Source organism: Pterocles gutturalis, unplaced genomic scaffold, assembly GCF_000699245.1.
Source record: "Pterocles gutturalis isolate BGI_N339 unplaced genomic scaffold, ASM69924v1 scaffold51543, whole genome shotgun sequence".
In the NCBI taxonomy this organism is placed as follows: Eukaryota; Metazoa; Chordata; class Aves; order Pterocliformes; family Pteroclidae; genus Pterocles; species Pterocles gutturalis.
In genome coordinates, this window is record NW_010122444.1 from 1 (window position 1) to 24,358 (window position 24,358).

General features: G+C 43.4%; 2 protein-coding genes across 2 annotated transcripts; one reads left to right on the forward strand and one right to left on the reverse strand.

Annotated features, from left to right (window-relative positions):
• The first annotated feature begins 602 nt into the window (after positions 1 to 602).
• On the forward strand, positions 603 to 5,799 carry JMJD4 (jumonji domain containing 4). The gene is made up of 6 exons (XM_010077510.1): positions 603 to 880; positions 1,468 to 1,633; positions 2,725 to 2,850; positions 3,543 to 3,810; positions 4,398 to 4,544; positions 5,406 to 5,799. Exons 1-6 carry the CDS (start codon positions 616 to 618, stop codon positions 5,715 to 5,717), a joined length of 1,284 nt encoding a protein of 427 aa, XP_010075812.1. The 5' UTR covers positions 603 to 615; the 3' UTR covers positions 5,718 to 5,799.
• A 3,112-nt stretch (positions 5,800 to 8,911) lies between these two features.
• On the reverse strand, positions 8,912 to 22,614 carry ALS2CL (ALS2 C-terminal like; the record flags this gene model as incomplete). The annotated part of the gene is made up of 16 exons (XM_010077511.1): positions 8,912 to 9,218; positions 9,502 to 9,598; positions 10,613 to 10,762; positions 11,736 to 11,797; positions 12,179 to 12,221; positions 13,063 to 13,236; positions 14,065 to 14,133; positions 14,510 to 14,667; positions 15,238 to 15,331; positions 15,911 to 16,084; positions 16,868 to 16,995; positions 18,443 to 18,520; positions 20,012 to 20,123; positions 20,427 to 20,585; positions 21,628 to 21,726; positions 22,549 to 22,614. Coding segments are annotated over 16 exons (1,735 nt in total), but the record flags the coding sequence as incomplete, so codon positions are not given.
• Positions 22,615 to 24,358: the final 1,744 nt, after the last annotated feature.

The window sequence follows — 24,358 nt, forward strand, 5'->3', positions numbered from 1 at the left end:
TTATTCACGATTTTTTACTTTTTTTTTAACTTGTAATTACTCCTTGGCCCATAGAGAAAGGTCTGGGGGGATGGGGGGGTGCCACAGCTTATAGTTTCTCCTGACAAAGGGCTGAACCCCAGTCCAGTTGCTGGGCTGCAGGGTTTCCCCAGGGCCCCAACTATTTAAGGGTTTTTTTTCCCTCCACCCCTGTAATTAATTAATTGAGCACGGCTATCCCGCTGAAATTCATGTTTCTGCTATTTTAGGAAGGAACCAGGCTTTGGTGGTCATCCCCAGAGAACGTGGTCGCCCTGGCAAGAAGGTGACGAGGGAAGAACAATGTCTTTGCCACCCGTAGGGTGACTTTGCGGGCAGATATCCCGCCAGCATTAAACTTTATAAACGATGGAAGAATCTAATTAAGCCCGGCGTGGTGGGATGCTCCTGCACCACTTCTTGGTTTACTTTTGGTCGTTTATATTTTCCTGGGGGTTTTCATGGAGTTAGAGACTCAACTCATGTTTTAAAGCAGGTTTTTTGGGGTTTTTTTGGTTTTTTGTTTTTTTGTTTTTTTTTTTTTTTGCCATAGCATCTGGTGAACGCTGGCTCAGCCAGGAAGGGTATCCAGCCTGCATGGACAGGGCAACATTCGCCTGTTCCACTGCCTTTTTCCGTGACTACAACAGTTCATCTCAGGGTGCATTCTGCCTCCCCGGAGGACACGTTGACTTTATTGAAAAAGTAGACTCGTTCACTTACTCGGACTTTTTCCGGGATTATTTGATTCCCAACCATCCCTGTATTTTCTCAGCTAAATTCACTGAAGACTGGGGCAGCAGGAGAAATTGGGTAACTTGGGATGGAAAGCCTAACTTTGATCATCTGCTGCAGAAGTTTGGTAAGTCATCACATTTTTATTACCTAACTAAAATGTGTATGCTAAGTGACACAGCTGGTTTTTAGTCTTAGGAATAGAACCTCTAGACAAAACCAAGCAGTTCTCCAGACTTTTTTTTTCTATACTCACTCACATGTTTCGCAGATTCCAATCTCAAATTTATTCCCATAATGAAATAAACTTGAAAGTGTTCTAGAATTTAATGATACCAATTTAAATACTTTCTCAACTTTAACCAGAGTGGCAGCCTGATACTTTCCACAGGCAAAGGGGAAGCATTCTCTAGTTACAGTGGAATTTCTCTTCAGGCTGTGAAATATTAATATATTTTGTAGGAATCAGTCCTAATGTAGTTGAAGAGGAAAATTCAGTTCACATTAAATAAATAACTTCTGGTCTGAAACATGTTCCCCTAGAATGATGGTGTTGGATGTGAGAGCTGGACTAGGAATTGTTGTTTTCTGTGTTTGTACTGTACTTGGCATGAGAGGGTTCAGATAGGCTGCTGCAGTGGCTAAGGTGAAGGAAATTCAGTTTCAGCATTAGTTCTTCTGTCCCCATGTGGGCTCAAAGAGTTTCCGTTTCAGGAGAGGCTGTAGTACCTGTTGCCAACTGCGATGTCAAGGAGTACAATTCTAACCCGAAGGAACAGCTCCCCTTCAAGGAGTATATAAAGTACTGGAAAGAGTACATTAAAAATGACTACCACTCGTCCCGAGGGTGCCTTTATCTAAAGGACTGGCACCTGAGCAGGTAAGAGAGCACCGTGGAAACCCCTGCATGCCGCACACATCGGAGAGCTGCCAGCCTTAGTGCTCGTCTTCTAATGCCTGAGCGTTTAAATGCTCATTAGCACCTGCCCACCAAAGTATCAGTCTTATACTGTTCTGTTCTGGGGGTACTTTACACAACAAGACCCTTAAACAGGTCATTTTTTCCCAAAGAGGCTGACGTTCCTGAGCGCTTTCCTTTTCATCCACATTTTAAATGACTATATGTTATCCCTGTGGCAACTGTGTGGCTGGAACATTTGGCTTTTTTTTGGCTGCAAACTGTCTTGAAAAGAAGGGGGATGTTTCTAATGATGTTTAATTCAGTGGGTGTGTGTGAATTATAATCCTTTATTATCCATTTTCTTTTCTGTTAACCTTCCCAGTCGTTCAAGTTCTCTTTGCTCTGTCCTGGCTTTCCTTCTCCTCCAGCCTGCTGCTTGCGAGGTGGATGCATTGTCCATTCCCCACATCTGTGTAGGACTTTTACATCTTTTCACTCAAATCTCTTCTTCCTTAAACATATCCTGCTCTTAATCAGCTTGTGATCAGCTCTTGTTTTCATTTTTTGAGTGTGCTGGTGACTTACAATAAATGAAGTTTACCAGTCTGTGCCTCCCTGTTTGTCTGCTTTCCCAGACACGGGTGCTGTGGCTTGCTACAGAAAGGGAAAGGGGCAGCACATCCTGTGGGAGAAGGCCACACACTTGTCAAAATCCCACAGCCTGGCTTCTCTCCTAACCCTCACACCCCCAACCTGGCATCCAGTGGGACAACCAGTCTTGCAGGCACCTCATCTCAGGAGAATGTGTTTATTAGGATCTCTCTTTGCCCTAATTAGGAGTCTCCCAAATGGTAGTTAACCCTCACAGCTTTCCTGGGAGACCAAAAATCACTATTGTGTGCATTTTGTGTGCCACTCAGAGTTGTTAATGATACAAAGGCAATGACAGCAAAGTATTAATGGTCTGCTAGAGACCTGATCGGTCTCTGTGATTGGGTTTTGGGAACTGAAGTCGAAGCAGCAACGCTGCATTTTTCTGAGAGCGATTTCCAACATATTATCTTTTTCAGAGCTTTCCCCGAACAAGATGTTTATACAACCCCTGTGTATTTCTCATCCGACTGGCTGAATGAATACTGGGATGCTATCGCTGTGGACGATTACCGGTTTGTCTACATGGGACCTAAGGGCTCATGGTAAGACAGTGTGGTTTCTGGCATTCTCACATACTCATTTTTAAGACTTAATATTACAGAGGATTATGGCATTGCACTTCAGGATAGCGTGTGGCCGTACAGTATAGTGTTACCTGAACCCAGCCAGTCTTTTTTCTCAAGGAGCTCATTTGATTCTGGATGTGAGCTGTCGTTATACAGTCAGCTAAAGTGCTTTTACACTTTGAAAAACACTGAATTGTGCACACAAAACCTGCAAAAGTTGTCAGCTAGCTTATATAAGGTTATAGAGCAGAAACTCCCTGTGGATCATCAACCTCTTGTGATTCAGAGTCAACGGAAGCCTTGGAGGGGAGTTGATGAGTTGGTCAAATATTTTGCAGGTGGAAAATTAAATCCAGCATTGGTAATAAAGTTACATTTACAGTGTTCCCATCAGTTCACATCACAGAATCTCTTGCCATTGAGGTATTTGTGGGACAGATTCAAAACTAACTGATGGAGAAGGATAGAGTTTATAAAACACTGCAATACTATGTTGATATAGTGGCCTTTTAGTACTTAAAAAAAATTAAATGAAGAGGATGATAGTTTGGGATCAGATTTGCATAGTAAAGTTTGATTTCTCTCTGTATGGCTGGTTCTCAGAGACTTTAATTCATCTTACAGCTTTTAGGCGTTGTCTTTAATTAAACCTCTGCTTTGCCCCCCAGGACTCCATTCCATGCTGATGTCTTCCGTTCCTATAGCTGGTCAGCCAACATATGTGGGAGAAAGAAATGGCTCTTGTACCCCGCGGGACAGGAGGAGTATCTGAAAGACCGCCACGGCAACTTACCTTTCGATGTAACTGCACCTAGTCTTCAGGACAGGAGTGTTTACCCTCGCTACAACCAAAGTCAACCCCCTGTTGAAATTGTGCAGGAAGCAGGGGAGATAGTCTTCATCCCCAGCGGATGGCATCATCAAGTTTACAATCTGGTGAGATAACTGAGAGCAACCATTTTGTAACAGAGAGAGAAAATCAGGCAGCAGGCTTGAGTCAGGTCAAACTTTTATTGCAAGCCTGAACTCATAAGCTCTTTGGGTCATTGACCACTAGAAACTGGAAGAGTGTTCAATTGAAGAAGCTGTCTGTACCTTCTTTTTGTTTGCTTGTACTCATTAGATGCTACTAGTCACTGAGAGATAGGATATTGGGTGAGATGGACTCATGGTGAGGCTGTTAATCTTGGGTTCTAACTGTAAATTGTAATTTAATAATGGAAAATGCTAAGAAATTAGTCTTCATGGTTACAAACCAAAATTAACAACCTTGTTTCTTTCTCCCCACCTTTGTGCTCTTAAGAAGTATGCTCAGACAGAGGAACTGGAGACATTTGTCGGTTTACAGAGTGAAACAAGATTTGTTTGTTCAGGAGACAGCCTTTCAGCACAGGGGTGGTATCGAGCCAAAGAAGCATTTCCCTTGCTGAGGAATTATGATTTTACATTTTGCAGTGATGTTACAGCTGTTTTCTCACACTTTCCTATGTCAAACCTAATAACTATTTAAATTATTCCTTCAGGAGGATACCATTTCCATTAACCACAATTGGGTGAACGGCTGCAATGTGGCCATCATGTGGTGCTTCCTGCAGGATGAGTTAGCAGCCGTCCAGCGGGAAATCAATGAATGGAAGGACCCTATGGATGATTGGCACCTACAATGCCAGGTATAACGACACGATCCTGGCTGCCTGACTCTTCATTAGAGGATCATATATTTCAGGGGTGCATTGCACCACCTTATAAGAGATCTAAGACACACGAGTCCTTTGCCTCATACCTAGAATTAGCCCAAGTTTCATACAGAAGTGGGAACTGGTGACAGCTTCATCTTACAGAAAAACAAATATTACTTTAGTAAGACAAAGGCTTGTGATGGTACAATTGGCTTTGTCAAAGAGGTTAGGATGTTGTCTGAAAATCTGATGCTTCAGCTGCTCTTCTTCAACTATCAAGGGTAGTGTGAGCATTGAGATCAATCCTTTACATCCCCCTTTATAAGTGCTTTTTCATGTAAACAGCAGAACTGAGAAGCCAGACCCCACACAGAAGAGGTGGTTTAAAGGCCATTCATGACAGAAGAGTGGGTGTGAAACAATTAGGATTAAAGTGAAAGTGGCAGCAGGTTTCTGTGTCTGCAAAGTGGTGCTTTCACAAGGCATAACTAAACTGAGCACTGTTGTGTCTTACATGCTCCTCAAATCTTAAGCATGGAGCAAATGTAAAGTTTATTTCTGGAGACTGTTAGTGCTGCTAGGTTGATATTCTTCAAAAATAAGTTTAAAAAACCACAGGCCATTTAGTACTTAGAAAAAACAGAGTGTTGCTTTTGGGGTTAGTGGCATTTCAAGGTCCAGAATTTTAGTGCCATGGGGAAATTTAAAAATAAAACAAAAAAAGTTTAAACATAGTTACTTATGATTCCAGATAGTAACTAGCTTGATAAAGTATGGTTTTTTTAATTCTTACTATAAATAAAAGAGAGTTCTTTCCATTTCAATGCTGGTTTGTTTTTTTTTCCCCCCTAGTTGATCATGAAGTCTTGCACGGGTATAGACTACAAGGAGTTCTACAACTTCCTCAAAGTTATTGCAGAGAACAGGATTTCTGTCTTGGAAAACGGCCTCGATGACGAAGCTTCGGCAAAGAACACTCCAAAAGCTGCCATTTCCACCTTGGGCATGCTCCACGCAGTGTTTGATTTAAAGAGGACTGTGAAGGTGTTAACATCATTGAGTGCTAATGAAGATTTCAAGAAACTAGACCTGACGTCACTTTCTCCACCTCCGGAGGCATTGCTCCACCACCTGAAAGCAGCAATAGATACAGCGCTACTCTAACTTCCTCTTTGTAAAATGAACCTTTTGCAAAATGGGTGTTTGTAGGAGACTAACTCCTCCCTGTTTAATAGCTGTTGCAGTTTAAGTACAAAGAGCCTTAATATAGAGTGGGGAGAGAGTACATTCATAAGAAGTCTGAATACTTCTAGAGTAATTGGGCAAGAAAAAAAAAATCTCAGATAAAAGAAAATCACTAGTTATGTTAGTATGATATTATGAGCCCTGCCGCTGAGTATCCATTCAGGGAAGATGAACAGAAATTCTCTGTTGGTCGAGCTTTGGGCTGTTAGGGCTAAACGCTGAGCTTGCAGTGGTCTACACCTTATTCCCTCTGCTCTCAGAGCACTGTATCCAGACAGCAAACCTCCACTGCAGGCTCCAGTGGTTAAGTTGTGCTAAATTACTTTAAGACCAGTCAGCTCAGGTGCAGCTCAGCTTTCTTTTTTTTTTTTTTTTTTTAAGGAGAAATTAGTGCAGATAGCAGATTTACCACAAATAATTTAAGCATGTGATCCACCCAAGCTCAAAAAGAGGAACTTGAATGTACTCTCACGTTTCTACACACTATTTCAAGGCACGGTATTTTCTCAAGCAAAGATTTGATTAATCAGGGAAGCTAGCAAATAGCCTCATAATCTAAAAAAAAGCCACGCTGTTAACACACCAAATAGCACTACTGCATGGTTACACAGCACAATTTGCAACCTGAATGCTACCCTTGGGCTAAAAGAGTATTTCCAGTGAAGTAGCCCTCTTGTTTTTACTGGTTGGTGAGAAAGCCTAGAAGCACAAATGGCTGCACACTGTTACCTTAGCTGCCCCTTTAGGGCTGACTTGAATTTTTGCTCAAGAACTTCCTCAATTTTCAACCAGATGACCAGTAAGAGCAACTAATAAGCCTGTGTTTAGAAAGTGCAATAGTACATATCTCTAGTAGGATGAAAAAAATCCTGTTTTCTAGATAATCCTGTGGAGTTTGTATGTGCATGCATTTTGCATGTCCTATTTTCTAGTAGATGTTCTGCATTTTGAGTAGGAAGTGGTACCTGAAATTAAAATCAATTTTTTGAGCATGGAAGGATGCAATGTGGAGGAAACAGTTTTGTTTTGTTTTTTTTTTTTTTAAACAGCTGTGACTACACCTCAGTGATTCAACCTTCTGGCAGGGTGTTTCTTTGGACTGGAAAACTGCCAGTTTTTCAGCAACTCTGAAATTAAAAGCTCACAGCTGTTCCTTATGGCTGTTTACATTCTCAAAGGCAGGCAGCTGGAGCTTTCTTCCTTAGATGAATAAGGTGAGATTTCATAGAGGTGAGGAGCAATGGTTTAAAGCCGACAATCGGTAGGAAAGCATGTTTTTGGTCTTGTATTCCCCAGTCTCACTGCATGTTGTATAACTAGTATTGCCACCAACCACTTTAAACACTGCAATTTTATAAAGGGTTTGCTTAGATGAACAATATTTTTTATTTCACATCCCATGAAGCTGGAACTGTTTGGCTTTGCAGTGTGAAAACAGCAAGAACACAAGTCTAGCTTTTACACCGAGATCCCAGTATCTCAATGTACCCAGGACCAGTTTAGGCACCGTGCTGCCCAGCAGACTACATCCTCGTTTGGATGGATGGCGTGAGTTTGCTGTGATGCAAAAATTCAGGCAGCACTTCTAAGGGAAGAGGCATCATTTCAGGAGTTAGTTCCTCTTCCCTGGAGAACACAGGTAAGGAAGAAGACTGGCCAGCGTGGTAGGGAAGCTAAAGAGGTGTTCAGGTAGAGGAAGGTGGGTCTCAGCTACTCACTTTCTCTTCACCTGAGCTGTCTCTGCACTGCAGCATCTTCAACATCATCATAAGGGCTGTAAGGCTTAGTGTGGTCCAGTGGGGTAAAAAAAAGAAGTTTAATTGCAGGAAATTATCTTAAAGTTTCATCCATGTTTTCCCCCCTGCTTTGTCAGGGGAACAGAAGCACAAAGGTTGGTTTTATTGATTCAGTCTTTCTTACAATTACATTAGGAAACTAATTTGTGGTTCAAATTCTCCATTCCCATGCATGACCAAGGCAGTAAGGGAGCCACGTATTTTCTAAAGTTAAAAAGAGGAAAAGAAATTTTCAAATATTTGAAGACAGCAACAAGATTAGAATAAGAATTATGCGAGCCTGGAATCTCTCTTAAAAATTAGACAGCTTTATTTAAATACAAGTTACTGTAAAACATACATTAGGATACTCTCATACCAATATATTAACTATTGTAATCACTGTACTATTTATTAAAGCATAATACTTGCAAGAAACAGGAGGAAACAGTCTGTAGAATTTTATTTTATTTTCCTGAAGTCACAAACCTGGGCAATTAAAGGTCAAACTGTAAAAACAAGAGCACGTTAAAATCTAGTTCAAAAGAGCTTTTGCTCTAAATATGCAACTCAGACACTGCTATTTTTGTCTGATAGGAACAGGATACCAAATATCCCTTTGCCTTTTATAAAGGCAGCATAAAACCCAGCCCAATTCTAATCTGATTTGTACCCCCACCAGCATCAGTGGGTGATATCTGTCAGCACAAAGCTGTGCACCTAGGAAAACCAGTGTTTTTGCAGCTCTGTCAGTGCAGAAAGCCAGGTGATTTTACGTTTTGTCTCACCAGGATTTGAGATTTCTTACCCCAGGACGATGCATGTCCTTTCTATTAGGCACACGTGAACCCCTGCAGAATTACAAAGCAGCACGAGCGTGTTCAAGGTGCAAGTTGGATATCCCTGAGATTTAACAGGAGGCTGCAGAGGGTAAATATACACTTGTAAGTATCATAAAACAAGAAAGTTAGTCAATAGCAGCTTTACAACGCAATGGAGAGGTACAAGGTTGGCATAGGTAGGAAGAGGAATGGAAGAACCTTCCTCTTAGGGCTACAGGAAAAGCCAGCTCACCCCAGGAAGGGGTGGAGGAGGATGGAGATGGTGCCCTGCTTCTGCCAACCAGAAATAATCCCACCACAACAGTTCATGTGGTTTCATTTTACTTCTTCCTGGAAAATAACCTCCCTGATGTCCATTCACCAGTGCAAAAAAAAAAAAAAACACAGCATCTGAGAGAACAGTCAAAGGAGGTTTCAAGGCGAATTGTTATTTGCAGGGAAGTGAAATAAAACTACAGAGTAAAAGAAACCGTGGCCGCTTTCCTCAAAGACATTCCCAACACAAGCTGAGGTTGTGTATTGAAGGCTTTTAGCCCACAGCATCCGTATGTCGGTGCTTTACGATCACACCTCGTCCAAGAGAAAATCCAGCAAGAAACACTCCTCTGAAAAATAACCATTCTTCCCTTTTTAAAGGCAGCCAGAACAGCAGCGACATGATTGCTTCTTCATCCAACAGTGTTCGGTCAAGAAAGTGCGGCAGGGAGGAGGTTCCCTTCAGGTCCTGGGGCTCAGGAGCTGTGAGTCGCGTGGCAATTCTCTCTTTGGTGGAGTCTCATCCTCTGGATGTGTTCATAGCATGACTGGGCAAGGAACAGAGCAACCCGTTAAGGAGAAATTTGGGAATTTGGAGCCAAAATGTGGCCTCTTGCACACAAAGTGTTGCCCCACAGGCTAGGCAAAAGATGAAATCTGCACATTATAAATTAAAGATAAGCATATTCTCTAGACCAGAAGGAAAATGACCTGTGCTAGGCATAAAAACAGCCCTCTAAAAATAAATGAGAGTATAACACATCAGTGTCTCTGCTACTCAAGAAAGGTTAATGCAGCTCGCAACTGTCAGTGATGAAAATGTTTCCCTACCTCCAGCGCTGTTAACAGAAAGTCATAGAGTCCTCCTTGGTTGGTGGGGTCCATCAAGTCTCTGATCAGATGGATTTCAGCTCCCAGGTGCTGTATTCTAGGGAAAAAAATAATTAAAAAAAAAAAGGTCATAACTAGAACAAATCTCTCAGAACTGGTGTTTGTGGGCATATTTTTGAAATCAGAATATGGAGGGAGGGAGGCATGGATCTGATCAAATCCACTGCTGACTCCTTGTGCATCACCTTGATCTTCTGGAGGCTGAGTCTTTGGGGTATCCAGCATGACTGGACCTCAGCAAAGATGCTCGATCAGAAGAAAATTTTAGCTTCTCCATTTTACACCATCTCTCTTCTTCCCCTCCTCTCTCATCTACAGTCGAGAGAGCTGCCTAGCAAACAAACTGGTACCATCCAACATGACTGCAGCAAAAAAAATAAAGCTTCTGGATTTCATGGCCCCAAGTTTAAACATTTCACCCTTTTTTGGAGACCAAGCGCATCCAGGAAGTCAGTCAAGGACTTTGACTCAAATTTGCCAGGAAAAAAAAAATACACTTTTATTCAACTGGATGTAAGCAGGTTCTTGCTGTTCCAGTGAAAGCAGCACAGACAGAGCCTCTTTGGCAGAAAAGTGTTACATTTACAGTCATTCCTACGCAGGAAAAGTCTAATTACTACATGGTCAGTGTTCAAGACCTTCCTAGTCTCCAAACTGGATCACGGTGCCCTGTTGAGGATGGAAAAATAGCAGATGGACCATATACGGATGATGCCTTGAGGGCATCAACAATTGGCCTTCAAAAGCTTCATGTTCCTGTTTTCTACAGTAATCTGAGATGCAGGTAAGACCCCATTTCCCACAACAACCCTGATAACTTGGATAAGAGATGGACACTCAAGAAGTCCCCAGCCACTTTATATCATGGCCAACACCATCACGCCACAGCTGGGAGACAGGAGCACACAGAAACCCCAGTACAGCTCAGGAAAATAAAAAAGTTAAAACCTTTTTTTTAAATTTAAACAATTTGGCTGTAAACGTGGCTTTCCTTTCTCTGGTTGAGTTATCACACAACAACAGGACTGGGAAATGAAAAACTTCCACTTACTTTGCTCGGGATACGACATACATCAGTAGGGGCAACAGGTCATCCATGGGGAGCTTGTAGTCCTTCTCTACCACCCGCGACACCGTGCTCTCTATCTCCTCATACGTCTTCTGGAGGATCACCAGCTTTTCCCTGGGATCCACCGTGGTGCTGTCAGTGTGAAAACAGCCATATCAAAGATGCTTCCACTACACAGCTAAAGAGATAAAGCAGCAGAACTAAAAAAAAAATACTCAGAGGAGATCATCATGCTCAAAAACAAAAAAAAAAAATCTGTCAATCATCTCAAATGGCTGCACCAAAAAGGGGTCAACAAGGTTGTGCCAGGAGGTATCGCCAGGGTGTAACATCATCCAGATGGACTTTGGGTCTTCCCGAGTCCTGAGTGTGACCTGCTCACCCTAGTTTCATTTTAGACAGGACTAACCCGAGTCACAGTCCCTCAAATAAAAGCTAAAGAGTGTGGGACGAGTCACTTTGGGCAGTTCTAGCGAGGGGTTAACAGAGTTGTGTGCTGCCTTCCCCAGAAGCAAAGTCACCTTGGCTTTCATCGAGAGGCTCTCACCAGGACTTCGGGACCCAAGAGCTCCTCTCTGATGGATCCCACACCACCTCCCGGCTCCCCTTTATCTTCCTTCCCACTCCTTACAGCAGCACCATCCCCTAGGCTGGGCTTCAAGTCAAGGAATCAAGCTGAGCTTCTTAAATTGAGCTCTGCTTTGCTACATGAACGTCTTGGGATGTCACATTGGATGGATAACCCTCATGTAGCTCCATGTGTCCAGAGCATTGGGCTCTGTCGTGACCTAATTTGCTATGCACACTGACATGAGTGAATTCCATCTCACCAAAGTCAGATCTCCACAAAATTAAGGGGAAATATTGGCCAGGTAACGGTTGCATTTAAACACAATCAATATTGTCTTGATTTTTTGGGGGGAGGAGGGGGAAAATAATTCTATAGAAGTGACTTTTTCTTCTAAAAATAAATAATATCACAACTTTTCTTTAAATAGTCTTGCAGGCTGACCCAGAAATGCTGTAAACAGGTGTAAATTTATGGCATTTCCCAGAAAACAGAAGATCCCTGGTTGTCAGTTGGAGACTATGAGCAATGACTTACATCAGCTTCTGCAAACACTCTGTAGCGGACAGGAAACACTTGTCTTTGATAAGGGACCGCCTCTGAAAGGGAAACAAAGAGTTGTGCCTCTGGAAGAGCATCTCTGTGAGGGCTACCACATGGCTCCTCGGTGCTGGGCCCAAAATAAGCATGTTTGGTGCCCATAAAGGAGGGCAAAATAAAGCTCATGTAGACACTCTGAACACAGATGTCTTTGGACCACCACCGAGCATAGCAATCTAATGCAGAGCTCATATTCCCATCCATGGACTTTCATATCCAGTAGCTACAGATCATAACTAACCAACACACGTTGTGTAGGACTGATTGTGGATTAGCCTGCCCCGTGGTTATTTGGGTGGAGCTCCATCATTAGCCAGCACCAACACATAGCCCCAATACCATCTCACACCCCAAAGCCAACTCTTAGCGTTATTTCTTACCTGGTTGGTTGTCAGCGTGAGATCTTTCAGAGGCCAGAGGTGCCTGAAAGGAGATTTACAGAGAGGATTTAGAAGGCAGATGTCCATGTCTTAACTCCACCCTAAGTCAGTTTTGACCGTTTTTGTCTCCGTGTTCAAGGTGATGCTAATGTCTTACAGGTGCATGAGGCTGAGTTTGCTCCTCTTGTTACCCTGCTACAGGACGAATTAGTAGCTTCGACTCATTAACCTGAGTGTAGGGTTCATTTTACTCACAGATACTCCTGTAATAATCCAGGAGAGTTCTGGCACTTTCAGGTTCAGTTCCTCTCACTGAGACTGAATCAAATTGCCAAATGGGGACTCTAAGGCTCCAGCTACCTTGTTAAGTCCTTGAGCTGCGGATGATGTTGTGTTAGAAGAGCTCATGTGCCTCTTGAGTCTGAGTCATTGCTCTTCACACATCACTTCCAGAGATGGATCTAGCTGCGGGAATAGGTAGAGGAAATATGTGGCTCCACAGCCTTTCCCCCATCTCAAGATTGTGTGCCTACATCGTTACAGCAGATACCATTGGGTGGACTATAGCCCTTTCTATGACACATTTATAAACTTTGGTCCTGAGCTGGAGCAAGCTGTTTGTTTGGTGAGCTAGAAAAGAAGATTTTTACTAGACAAAAATGAAAATTAATATAGCAGCTTTCCACTAGTCAGTGTTTTTCTTCCAGCCAGTGCTCCAGGCACTCCACAATTGGACTTCCCCAGCAGCCAAGGAAAAACTTCAGTGCTACAGCCAATGATGGACCCAGGAACAGGTTATATGTCCTTTCCTCCTGTGCCATCAGAGCTTTCCCTGGCTGCTGCCTTCCCATCTGGTATCCTGGGATGAAAAAAATGTCACTTACTTCTGCACATCCAGAAATTCCAGCAGCTTGATGTCAGGAAATAGACTTAGGTCCACGATCCCTTGGCAGTAGAGGTCATCTTCTCTTTCATGGTAGAGCATGTAGAGCATGAAAAGCTCGGGGTAGAAGCAGGGCAAGATCAGCGGCAGGATGACACTGCATGCCTTCTGGTCACTATGGCAAAGAAAAGCAAAGTCCTGAAGTGAGTCTTAGAACCTCGAGGCACAGACCATGCAATGGAAGAGGCAGCTTCTGAGAATCCAAGGTGTTCTCCCATCCTTCCTCCACCTTAGAGTTCCATGTCACAGTTGGGCAGTAGTGACCCATATAACACTCTCATGCTGAAGATGCAAGTGCATCTTATGCTGTGGGACAGCACAAGGTCTCCTTGATCACTGGGAGAGACCTGGAGCACCAGAGACCTGTCTCCAGCCATTCTTTCTGAGCTGCTTCAGTAGAGGACTTGTTTCTTAAGGAAGACCAAACAAGTTCAGCTAAAGCTCTTTTCTAGCTCTTTACCATTCCACCAACCTCTTCATAGAATCACAGGATGGTTTGGGTTGGAAGGGACCTTAAAGACCATCGAGTTCCACCCCCCTGCCATGGGCAGGGACACCTCCCACTAGCCCAGGTTGCCCAAAGCCTCATCCAGCCTGGCTTTGACATTCAGCCCACATGGGGATGGCTGCAGATTACAGCAAAGAGAAATCCAGACTAAATGGGAAACAGGTGAACAAAGATGTTTCTTCCCACCGCCAAAACACCTAAACCTGGATCTCCCACAGTTATTCTTACTTTCACATCTCCAACTCACCACCCTATTCTGCTACAGAAGTTGGTCTCATGCTTCAAGGAGAACTACTGAAACCTTTGCACTCAGAAGTGTGGGAGCTAAACCTGGCTCCAATGGACAAATTCAATCAGTTCAGCACTGAAGGTATTTTAGAAGACATGCCCTATGGCCAAGCAGCTTCAAATTAAACAAGCAGTGGTGACACATACCTTATCTCTCCATCCACACACTTTGCAGGCAGTTGGCCTTTTTGTTCCAGTGCCAGATGGAGCAAACCCCTAAAAGAGGAGCAGAACCAAGATTTAGTTCCCCCTTCCTCTTTTCTCTGATTGACTTTGCTGTCCTCATTACTTAGTGAGGTTTCTTGCTCATATTTGTACTTGTCTAACTGAAGTCTTATTATGGGCAACAGCTTGTTGAACTGCCATAACTAAGTGAGATTTAGTCCCATTAAAGCCCCTGGGTCATGTTCTGAGCAATGGGCATAATAAAGGTTTGCTGTGACTTCAGTTATTACAAATAACTTTTTATCTACCACCATTCTGAAGCAACGCTCCCAAGAAATATGTCACCTGAAAAAAATAATCCCAACAGTCTACTCTGCAAGTTCTTTATGCCCATACCCATTTGTAGGACTCGGCATGCTTGACTTACTGGTAAAATTCCCATATTTTCTTTGCATAGTACTTGACTTCCTCTTGCGCCATAGTCAGCAAGTGTCTGTTGGCCCCAATCCCAGAATATGTTGCCTGAAAAGCTATCGTCAAGGCCTTCAGCAGCTTTCCCAGTGGGTGCAGGGAAGATTTCAATGCCTGCACGACAGGGGAAAATTAAATTTTACAAGCCAGCCCTTGCCATTAGTAGAGGATATCACTGAAAGGCCACCCAACCTTCTCCTCTCAGCACATGACAGCAAGCCCGAAGGGAATCAGCTATAATTTTGTTCTATTTTTGCTGCTACAAGCCCATTCTCCTCCCATTATCAGGCAGAAATGTGCTTAGCAGAATTGCTGTTCTGATGAGATTTGCTGTGATATTCAAGAGAGAGAGAGAGAGAGAGCAAAGGGTGCTTCAGGGAAAGACTGACTGAGTGAAAATTAACCACCAAGACTGTGTGGAAGTTCATTTATAATTTCCCACAGCTGGTCATTCCCTGACACAGTTTGAGAACCAAGAGTGAAGGTTTATCATCAATTCCTGGCCCATATAGCTGTATGCAATAGAGGTGTATGAAAAGGATGACTCCCTTCTTCACAAGTATGGGTATCCACTCGTCATTTAGAGGAGATTCTTGAAGTCACAATAGAAAGCAACAGAAAGTTGCTATGACCCATGTCAGGGTCTGGTGGACAGACATGGATCATTATGGTTTTAATCTTTACCTTCTCTAAATAATTCTGTAGTGACTCCAGCCCCTGGTGCTGGACAAGCTCTTCAAGAATATCTTCTGTCTTCCAGGATACATCCTCAGTCCCCCTGGAAAGATGAGAAGTGAGGAAGGAAAACTACACAACGGAGCACGGGTATAAATCCAAATTGGTATCGCAGGTGGATTCCAAGGGGGCAATAAGACTATCAGAATAAAATTTTTCTCTGCCCTTTTCAATGGAATTGCTCCACTGGCTTGGCTTATGACACCTGCGATTATCTGAATTCATCACCCTTGGTTCTCCTTACAAGCAGCCTGGGTTCCATCCTGCACATTGTCTGTTCTATTTTAGGTATTTTCTTAAGGGGAGATGACTTTGCTCTGCATCAGCTGGCAATATCGGTTGGGTTTCCCTCGAATACTAGAGGAGCCAGCAATGACTGGGTCACATACAGATGCTTACATTTCATCAAATTAATCCCATCCAAATTTTCACTTATAAAAATCAACCTCAGCAACACAACCTTAAATTCAGACTTAAAATTTATCCTCCTGCCTCATGAGCAGGAACAACTAGATGGTGCTTGGGTTTGTAACTTTAGCACATGGCAGACCCTAATGCAAACCATTATCATCTCTACACAAATGGGCTCCTCTGCTGTAATGAGGGCGTGCGATGCTCATACCTTTGGCAGAAGAGGTACTCCTGAGATTTCCGCAGCTCCTTGCTCGTTTGTATGTGGAACCCCATGAAAGACTCCTCCGTTTCTTCTTTGCAGCCGGAATGGATGAACTCCAGGAACTGGTCATAGATTCCCTTCCACCTCTTCTCCACTGGGAACTCATCGAGGCCCAGCTGACTGCAAAACATAACATGACATCTAGGTCCCTCCTCAATTATTTCAGACTTCACTGATATGGAAGGTTCTCCAGAATCAGATCTTAAGACAAGAACTATGGGAGCAGAGAAAGATGGCAATGCCTAACTGGCAATTCAGCAAAAAACCAACCCAAGTCTATTGTCCTGGCAAGGACGTGCTTTGGGTGAAGACAAATTCCTGCAGTGTGGAACATCAGTAATCTGAATCTTTGCTGGCGAATTGATCCCAGGCTTTCAGCTCCACTTATGGATGTCTTTAACTGTACACTATTTATTTCAACTGAAAGCCTGCAGAAAAGACTGATAGCAAGAAGACAGTTGAGCAACCACCACCAGTAGCTATTGCTGCCTGAAAAGCACAGGAGACAGGAGCTGTTTCTCCAACACAGATACTCTGATGGACTGGAAATATTTTGAAGAGGAAAGGAGAGGAAATTGAACTGGGGTTTGTGAGAAGAATTCCCCTCAGAGGACAGGCAGATGTCTTTCCCACTGGGACTCCATTTGGGTTCAACTGGCTGAACCCAGGCCCTCCAGCCTGACGACCAGAGCATCCCTTTGGAGGGTTCAGCCCTGAAAATAAGAGTCTCTGCCAAAGGGTGTGGCCTCTTTTTTCTCTTTCTTTCCTTGAGTATAAACCAGTTTTTGAGATCAGCTCTTTCAGGTAAGGACTGCTTTGATCCCTGTAGGGTTTGATCCAGTACTCCTCTAGGCAGAGTCAAAATACAAGCCATAACCCAAGCAATCAGCTGGTTTTGCTCACGCTTTGGTTATCCTCTCATCCAGCTGCTCGTTCGATGTGTTGAGGATGCCATGGGTCTGAAGGCCTTGGCCCGATTTGTTAGTGAAGGTTCCCTCCAGAATGAAGCCGTTGGCAAAGGACAGCTTTCCCTGCAAGGGAGAAATGAAGGGTTATTCTGCCAAGATCTCATTAGCGAGAGGAAACAAGCTGGACTGAGATCTCAAATTCTCTTTTCAACAGAGTCAGCTCCTGAAACAGCGACTAAGAACATCTTCCAGCACGGAGGTGAACAGTTTCAGCATCCAAAGCAATAGTGTCGTTAAGGTGGAAGTTACTGGAGAAAACATGTCCTTGCTGTTGAGTGACACACGGAGGATTCTGGAGGGGAAAGACCACCAATATCACAGAGTAAAACATTTGTGTTATGCTTTACAAACACTCAATATCTTCTCCGACTTCTAAAATTTTCTGGCTTAAATTTGACAATAGTTATTAGAGTGAACACATGAGACTTCCATTTCTGCTCTGTTTTTCCTCTGCTGGTGAAAACCACAAGCAAGTTTGGCCCCACAGGTAAGGGGAATCACATGATATTCACCATCAATGCTTTCAAGATGTTTGCTGCTACCAAGAAAAACCTTCAAGTCTCTGAGGCAAATACAGGGGACATGAAGTACCTTGACACAAACTTAGAAGTTTTAATGAAATCAAATTGAAATCCAAACAATATCTTAACTAGCCTGGCTTTGAATATGAGCCTGAAATCCTCATTGCTAGTAGCAGGAGGCTAAATAAATAAAGAATTTTCTACACTAACCACTAAAACTAAAGATTAATTTTGGAGGAACGAGTATCTAAGCACTCTAATCAATTTGCAAAATTCACCCTGAGTCTTCCGTCTGCAGAAGATGATGCCAAACTCCTCCTCCCATGACAAGTCAGTAGATGACAGGGCTCATTTGCAATCATTACCAAATGTCTGTTTTGACATCCACTCAGTCTGATATAACCACACATTTCCTGTCAGACTCGAGATTTCTGTGACAAGCCAGAGGACTAGTTTTCCCTGCAACGGGACACTTTATGAATGCTTTGGGCAGGTATTTCTGTTAAACATCAACCACAAAATGCTGAACGTGTCAGTGCAGTGTCCAGATTGCAAAATTCAGCTTCCAAGATCCCTCAGCTCTGTTAACATCTCGGTTACGTTAGCGTAGTGCTTCTACTGTAACTCCGTTTGGTTTATACATCACTTCCTGTGTTCCCAGCCACTACAAACACTAAAACTTTTGTTCAAAGAATACAAAAGCATCCCAATTGCAGCTTCAAAGCACAGACAAAAATGTCCCACAAAAAAAAAAACCTATATAAACAAAACAGTAACAACCAAAACAATGCACAAAGCCCCCAACTACTTGTAGTCTCTCAGCTGCAGACTTCCTCCTGTGAATGAGACTGATAATAGAAAAAAAAAAATTTAAAAAAACAGGAAAATTCTATTTTCTTGGGGAAGTGGAGTGGGAGGGTATGAACTTTATCAGCCCTTCTGGAAAGCAAGTAACTGTATAGAAAGGCTGAGATGGAGGAAGTGCTCACCTTTCCAACAAATGTTAGCTCTTCCGTGAAGTTCCCTTCATAGACAGAGTCATCTTCCAAGAGCAGAATCCCAGAACCCTTAATTTGAGAGCAGAAGTAGTGACTTAATGACATTAATTTCCTCTCTGCTCAAATTTATCTAGAAACAGCCACTGGCTTGCATTATTTATGGGCTGGAGATGCTGAGAACCTTTTTGAAAGCCCAACATATCATTGCAATGCTCAAGAGAAAAGCAAGGAGGTGCTCTGGAGATAACCCACCAGGCATCACTGCACAGAGAAGTCTTAGGGGGTCAGGAGGTTTTAAACAACAGTGCTATTGCATTCATTTCCCTAGAAAAAGGAACAAAGGGCAGATTCCTGTTCTAAGAACAGTCACCAAGAATTGCCATACGGGACAAACTCATGGTCCTCCCAATCCTATGACCTTGAGGTGATTGTGGCCAATTGTGTCATTCTTTGCAAGATGATTAAGAGAAAAGAGGAAGGCAGATGCTATGTAGAATTAATTTTATCCCTTGCTGCGCAGTCTACGGGGCTTTAATGAGCTGATAGTAAGCATTAATTAAATGATTTGTTCCATTACCTCCCAACTCCCACGGCTGCTTACAGTAGCACACATCTCAGGGAAGGAGCACCGAGATGCAGAACAAACACAGGATAATTTAGACCAATGGGGAAAGATTCTTCTTGCTGGGGCTTAGCCCGTGGTTTGAGACCGAAGGTTTATACATACCCATACCAGCCAGAAAATGTGGTCACTTCTAGAGCTGTAACACATTTTCCGCTGGAATGGTTTTCTTGGTGGAAAGCGCCCTTTCTGGCAAAAATAAAAGGTTTCCAAGGGAAGCTTCTTGGCCATACCAATTTTCCACTAGGAAAACTGAAGTGACTGCTCCCCACCCGGAAGCCTTCTGAAGTTAAAGGAGGCTTTGGCAGCTGGGAGACCAAAAGACAGCTTTATTTTGGTTCCCCGCAGATGGAGTTTTTATGGAAAACCCTTCTGACAAAGTTTCCATGCTAAACATTTTGTCCTCATTTTTGGTGAGTGGGGAAGGGGTTGTTTGTTTTTTTAAGTGCATATTTTTCATGAGAAGAAATGCTTTTATTTCCGAGCCAGTTCTAGCGATGCCAATCCTTTTTGCTTTCCCCACCAACATCTAAACTTTCAATGACCTGGACAGCCAACTTGCCATAGGTGAGCTCACACTGGAAAGGTAAAGACTTTATTATCTCTAAGATAGATGTAGACCACGTATGAGTTCTGGTCTATAATTGTGACCTGATGGTCAGCCAAACAGACAGACCTATAAGGTGTCTTAGCATAAGCAAGGAGAAGTGACAGTCTCACATCTAGTTCCTACCTGCACCTCAGGAAGATGTTAAGAAACAAGAGTTAATCTAAGCCTTGTTCTTCAAAAGCATTATTATGGTCAAATATCAGTGCTTAACTTGTCTTGCTTTCTATTTTCCCTCAAAGATTTCTTATGGAATCTTAATCTTGCCCTTAATGGGAAAGGAATTCAACATCCCACCAATCTGGAGAGTCCACTGAAAATGTATACTCACCACCATTTTATCAGCATGAAATGTCCTTTGATAGCAGACACCCGACTGGGTTACTACAATGCCTTGTCCATGTCTGTGATCATCGAGCCATGTCCCTATGTATCTCTCCCCTCTGGAATGCAAAAGAAAAAAGGTTTTTTTTCCTTGTTTTCTTAGATCTTAGTCAACTTGACGTTATCACTTACTGAGGCTAGTTTTACCCGATAGAATGCTCCAAGCAGCACCAGTGCCAGAGTTACTGCACAAACTCAACTCATATAATGCTTCCCCAGGAGTTCAAGCCTTACAGCAGAGGTTGAACACATCCCCCCTTCATCCCCAAGTCTCCCCATCAAAACATGAGGCTTTACCGCTGCCAATAGAGGGACAAAACCATCAGCCACCTAAAACCAGCTCTGATCCATACCACCTTTACCTATCTTTGTCTTCCCAGACTCCGTATCCATTCTTCTTGTCATTTTCCCACTGTCCTGTGTATTTAAATGGATGCTCAGCTGAGAGGTTCTCCAGAATCCCAAACCCTTGACGCACGTTGTCTTTGAAATAACCTTTGTAGACCATATCATTCCCATACCTGCAGGGGGACAGACAGACAGAATTTAAGATTCTGACTGTTTGATAGCTACTATTGGAGTAGGAAGCCAGAAAAGCGAGTAGATTAGGCTCATCCACCTGCTAAATATTCCAAATATTTGACAGATAGCTCTGGAGCCGGTAGTTGTTAACCATTAGGAATGTCCATCACCCAAGCTAGTCACTCCACAGTTAACTTTCAAGATTATCCAGGGACACAACACTTAGGGTTGCCATCATCCTGGGAGAGGCCTCAGTCCTTGACCTCTCACCAGTCGAGAGTGACCCCTGGGTAATTCAGAGTAGGAGTAGATCAGATCAAGCAGGAAGCCAGATTTGCCTTCACCTTTCTATGCTCACCAAGCACTCCTTCTCCTGGGTCCCTCGCCCTGCACGTCCTGTACTCTTGAGTTTGATTCATAAATAAGGAGCACAGCAAGCAGGTTGCAGGAAGGAAGATAGCCTATCCCATAATAAGCTGCTGGAAAACTGAACTGTGATGCTTTCCTCTGCCACAGTTGGCTCAGAGAAAGCAAGCGTATGTGCAGTAACAACGGGCAGTCTGGTCTTCACGTTGGCCAACCCATTTGGCTACAAGCCACGTGTGACCTAAGCCAAGATTGTTGCGCTCAGTGCTACACAAACAAAGCAAGCTGGCCCTCTCCACTTAACCCCACAGGCTGCAAATGAAACCAGTTTATACCTACAACCTGTGGACCAGGCCTCTGCTGCCTTTTCTGGCCTTCTAAATGGAAGGTAGATGGTGGGTAAGGCTGGGACACCACCATGTGCCCACAGTATGTTGCTGGACAGACTGGGCTTCATCCAAATTCCCAGCAGTGCTTTGAGGTGCAGCTGTGTCAACAATCCCATCCGTCATTAAGGAAGTTACTCCATACAAGATTTAATTCAGATGATATGGCCAGGGAAGAAATAGAGAGCTGTGGACTCCACCAAGTCTGCCCATGGCTGATGGCACACCACGTGCTCTCTGCTCTGAGTCCCCTTTTCCCCCCCAGAGCCTGTCTTTGGGTTTTACTTACTCACAGATTCCATAGCCTCTCATCTTGCCTTCATACCAGTGGCACTTATAGCAGTCATACCGGTCTTCAGATCGGCGTGGGACAAGACATATTCCAAACCTACAAAGTCCATATGGCAGAGGTCAGTGTGGCAAAAGGCAACTCGATTGTACTGGATGAAGTTTGAAAACTAAAGACATTCCAGACTCCCAAACTGATTTACACGGTTGATGTCAGCTCTACATCTGACACTACTTCTACATCTTGATGGACTTGATCCAAGGAAGAGCTCATCTCCCTGTAAGCTGCAGTCACATTTCTCATTGCTGCTTCTACAGAGCTACTTTCAGTGGTGTTAGTTTATTTCCCCCCATCTCTACCCCTTCCCCAGTTTAGGGGCTAAGCTAGACTACCAAAGCAATTGCTTTGATCCAAACAAAATGTTTTCTTTAGCCCGACACAAACTACTTGAGACTTTTATTTTCTGTTTAAAAACCTAACCTATTCTGGAAGTCATGCAGAAATGAGAAATCTAAAAGTCTTATTTTCAGAAAGTTTTAAAAAAATAATGTTTGAATTTCATAATATGGTTTCTTTCCCCTGAAAATTCCTCATCTGAGAGAGGTTTTTAAAGATATCTAAAAATAACTTTTCAAGGGATTTAATATGAATAAATTCACCTAGATTTAGAGACTGGGGTCAGATTCATCCAGCTGAAGAGATGTTTGCATATGAACCGGTCATCTGTCCACGCTCCCTATCCACTCACTCTAGGTTACAACCTGCTCAAGCTTAAACCAGGTGTTTAAAATAGGCCAGATGAACTGGGCTGTAACTGTGAATAGGGTCCATCTACAAGACGCCAGTGTCCCTGTGTGTCTGGGAGGGACAATTTCTTGGCTTATTTTGAAAGCAAGAAATTCTCTGGGTTTTAAGACCTACCCATGCTCCAAGCCCTCTTTGAAATCTCCAACGTGGTTGCGTCCGTCGCGCCACTTCAGCGTTCCCCTGCGATTCAAAGAAAACATTTCACAAGGGGGATCACCAGCAACATTCCCAGCTCCAACAGAAGGTATCAAGGCATAACCTAGAAATTGCTAACATCAAAACATTTCCTCAGGGGGTAGAGACACAGAAGTTCTCCAGGCACCTCTAGGACTTTGGTTTAGACACTAAGGATTTAATACCATCATGTTTTCATGCCCTGGAATGAGTGGAAAGAATCCTCTTCCAAGTTCCCTAATCTCAAAAGCATTTTGTAGAGTTGATGGATCATGCATTTAGGACCTTGCACATGATCCTTTTGTCATTGCAGTGCAGTGTGTCATTAAGCCAACTGAAGTTCCAGCATGGCACGTCCCCTAAGACAACATAATGACAACACGGTCCAGAACTTCATTGTACCAGGCACTATGAAAACAAAAGAGACAAGCCCTGGCCTAAAGGGATCATATCTTTCCATCTGTTCTGTGTGGGGGTTGTAGAAGTGATTACACGAGTTAACAATGCAAAATGAGATTGGAAGGGTCAATGAGATGGTACAATTACTGCACGGCCGTGCCAAGCTGGGAATGCATTTCCTCCCCCCTCCCAGTCTGCCACCCACACCCTCTCACTGGTTTAATTCTTGCATCATCCCAGACACAAAAAAAGAACCAGAGACAACAGAAGGTGGTGCGCTACCAAAACCATGACGCATTCCTTTGACTTTCACTGAGGCTGTTGCTTTAAACACCTGCATGAGACAGGCTCTTTTTGCTGGTATTTACAAGGAAGTGGTCAGATTAATTTAAAGTGTATTTAAAATATGCATCCTTTTGCTTTGCTAGTATGAATGCTAGCAAAGGAGAGCAAACCACAGAGAATGCCTGCTCCAGCCACGGTGATGGTTTAAGCAACGTCTCAGTGGGTGTATCTCCTTCCACCACACCAGGTCAGCAGGAGTACTGGGACAGAACAGTGAAGAACACAGATGGTTTTGCTGAAGAGCCCTGACTCACACTGCTACAGCTTTCTACTCATGTGCTTTGCCATGCCAGCCTCTCCCTCAGAGGTGGACAAGCCATCGAGGCCAGCTTTGCTGCTCTGCAACCTTGTATTAGTAGCAAATCACATAGGAGAGTAATGTCAGGAGTGGGAAGGAAAACCTAGTAATTAAGCAAGAAAGCCCAGGTATTAAAAGCACCCGAAGTCCCTTAGTTCTGCCACAGATTTCCTGGGATGCCTCAGTCAAGTCACTTAATCTGAAGCAGCAGAGGTATTTATTAATTGAATCTCTCCAACCCTAAGATAGGAGGAGACAAAGAGCAGGGAGAGGTGCTTGTCCCTCTGTGTCTGCACCCAGGGGTTTTGCAATCTCTGGTAGGAGTGCAGGTGCTGGGGAAGGTGGGGACGATGTTGAGGACTGCCTCGGGCATAGCTGTACTCCAAACACCTACTTCATGCTGTTCAAGGCATAATCTCTTCCACAGGAGATTCACGATTAAGCTTTTGGTTTTGGATGTTCTTCTCATTATTTTAAGACTCTTTCAAACCAAGTCACTACATCCTTTTTGCTTCAACTGTAAACAAACTGTGTAAAACTCAGGAGTTATAAAACTTCCAAATCAGCCTGTTTGGGTGTCTGAAGAGGTTGGTCATATTTCATGTTCCTTCACTAAAACAGAGACTGTGCTCTATCCTATGTCAAAGAGATTTTGGGTGGGACCATTTAACCTCTGATTTACAGTGGAAGGAAGGGAGGCCATTCAGA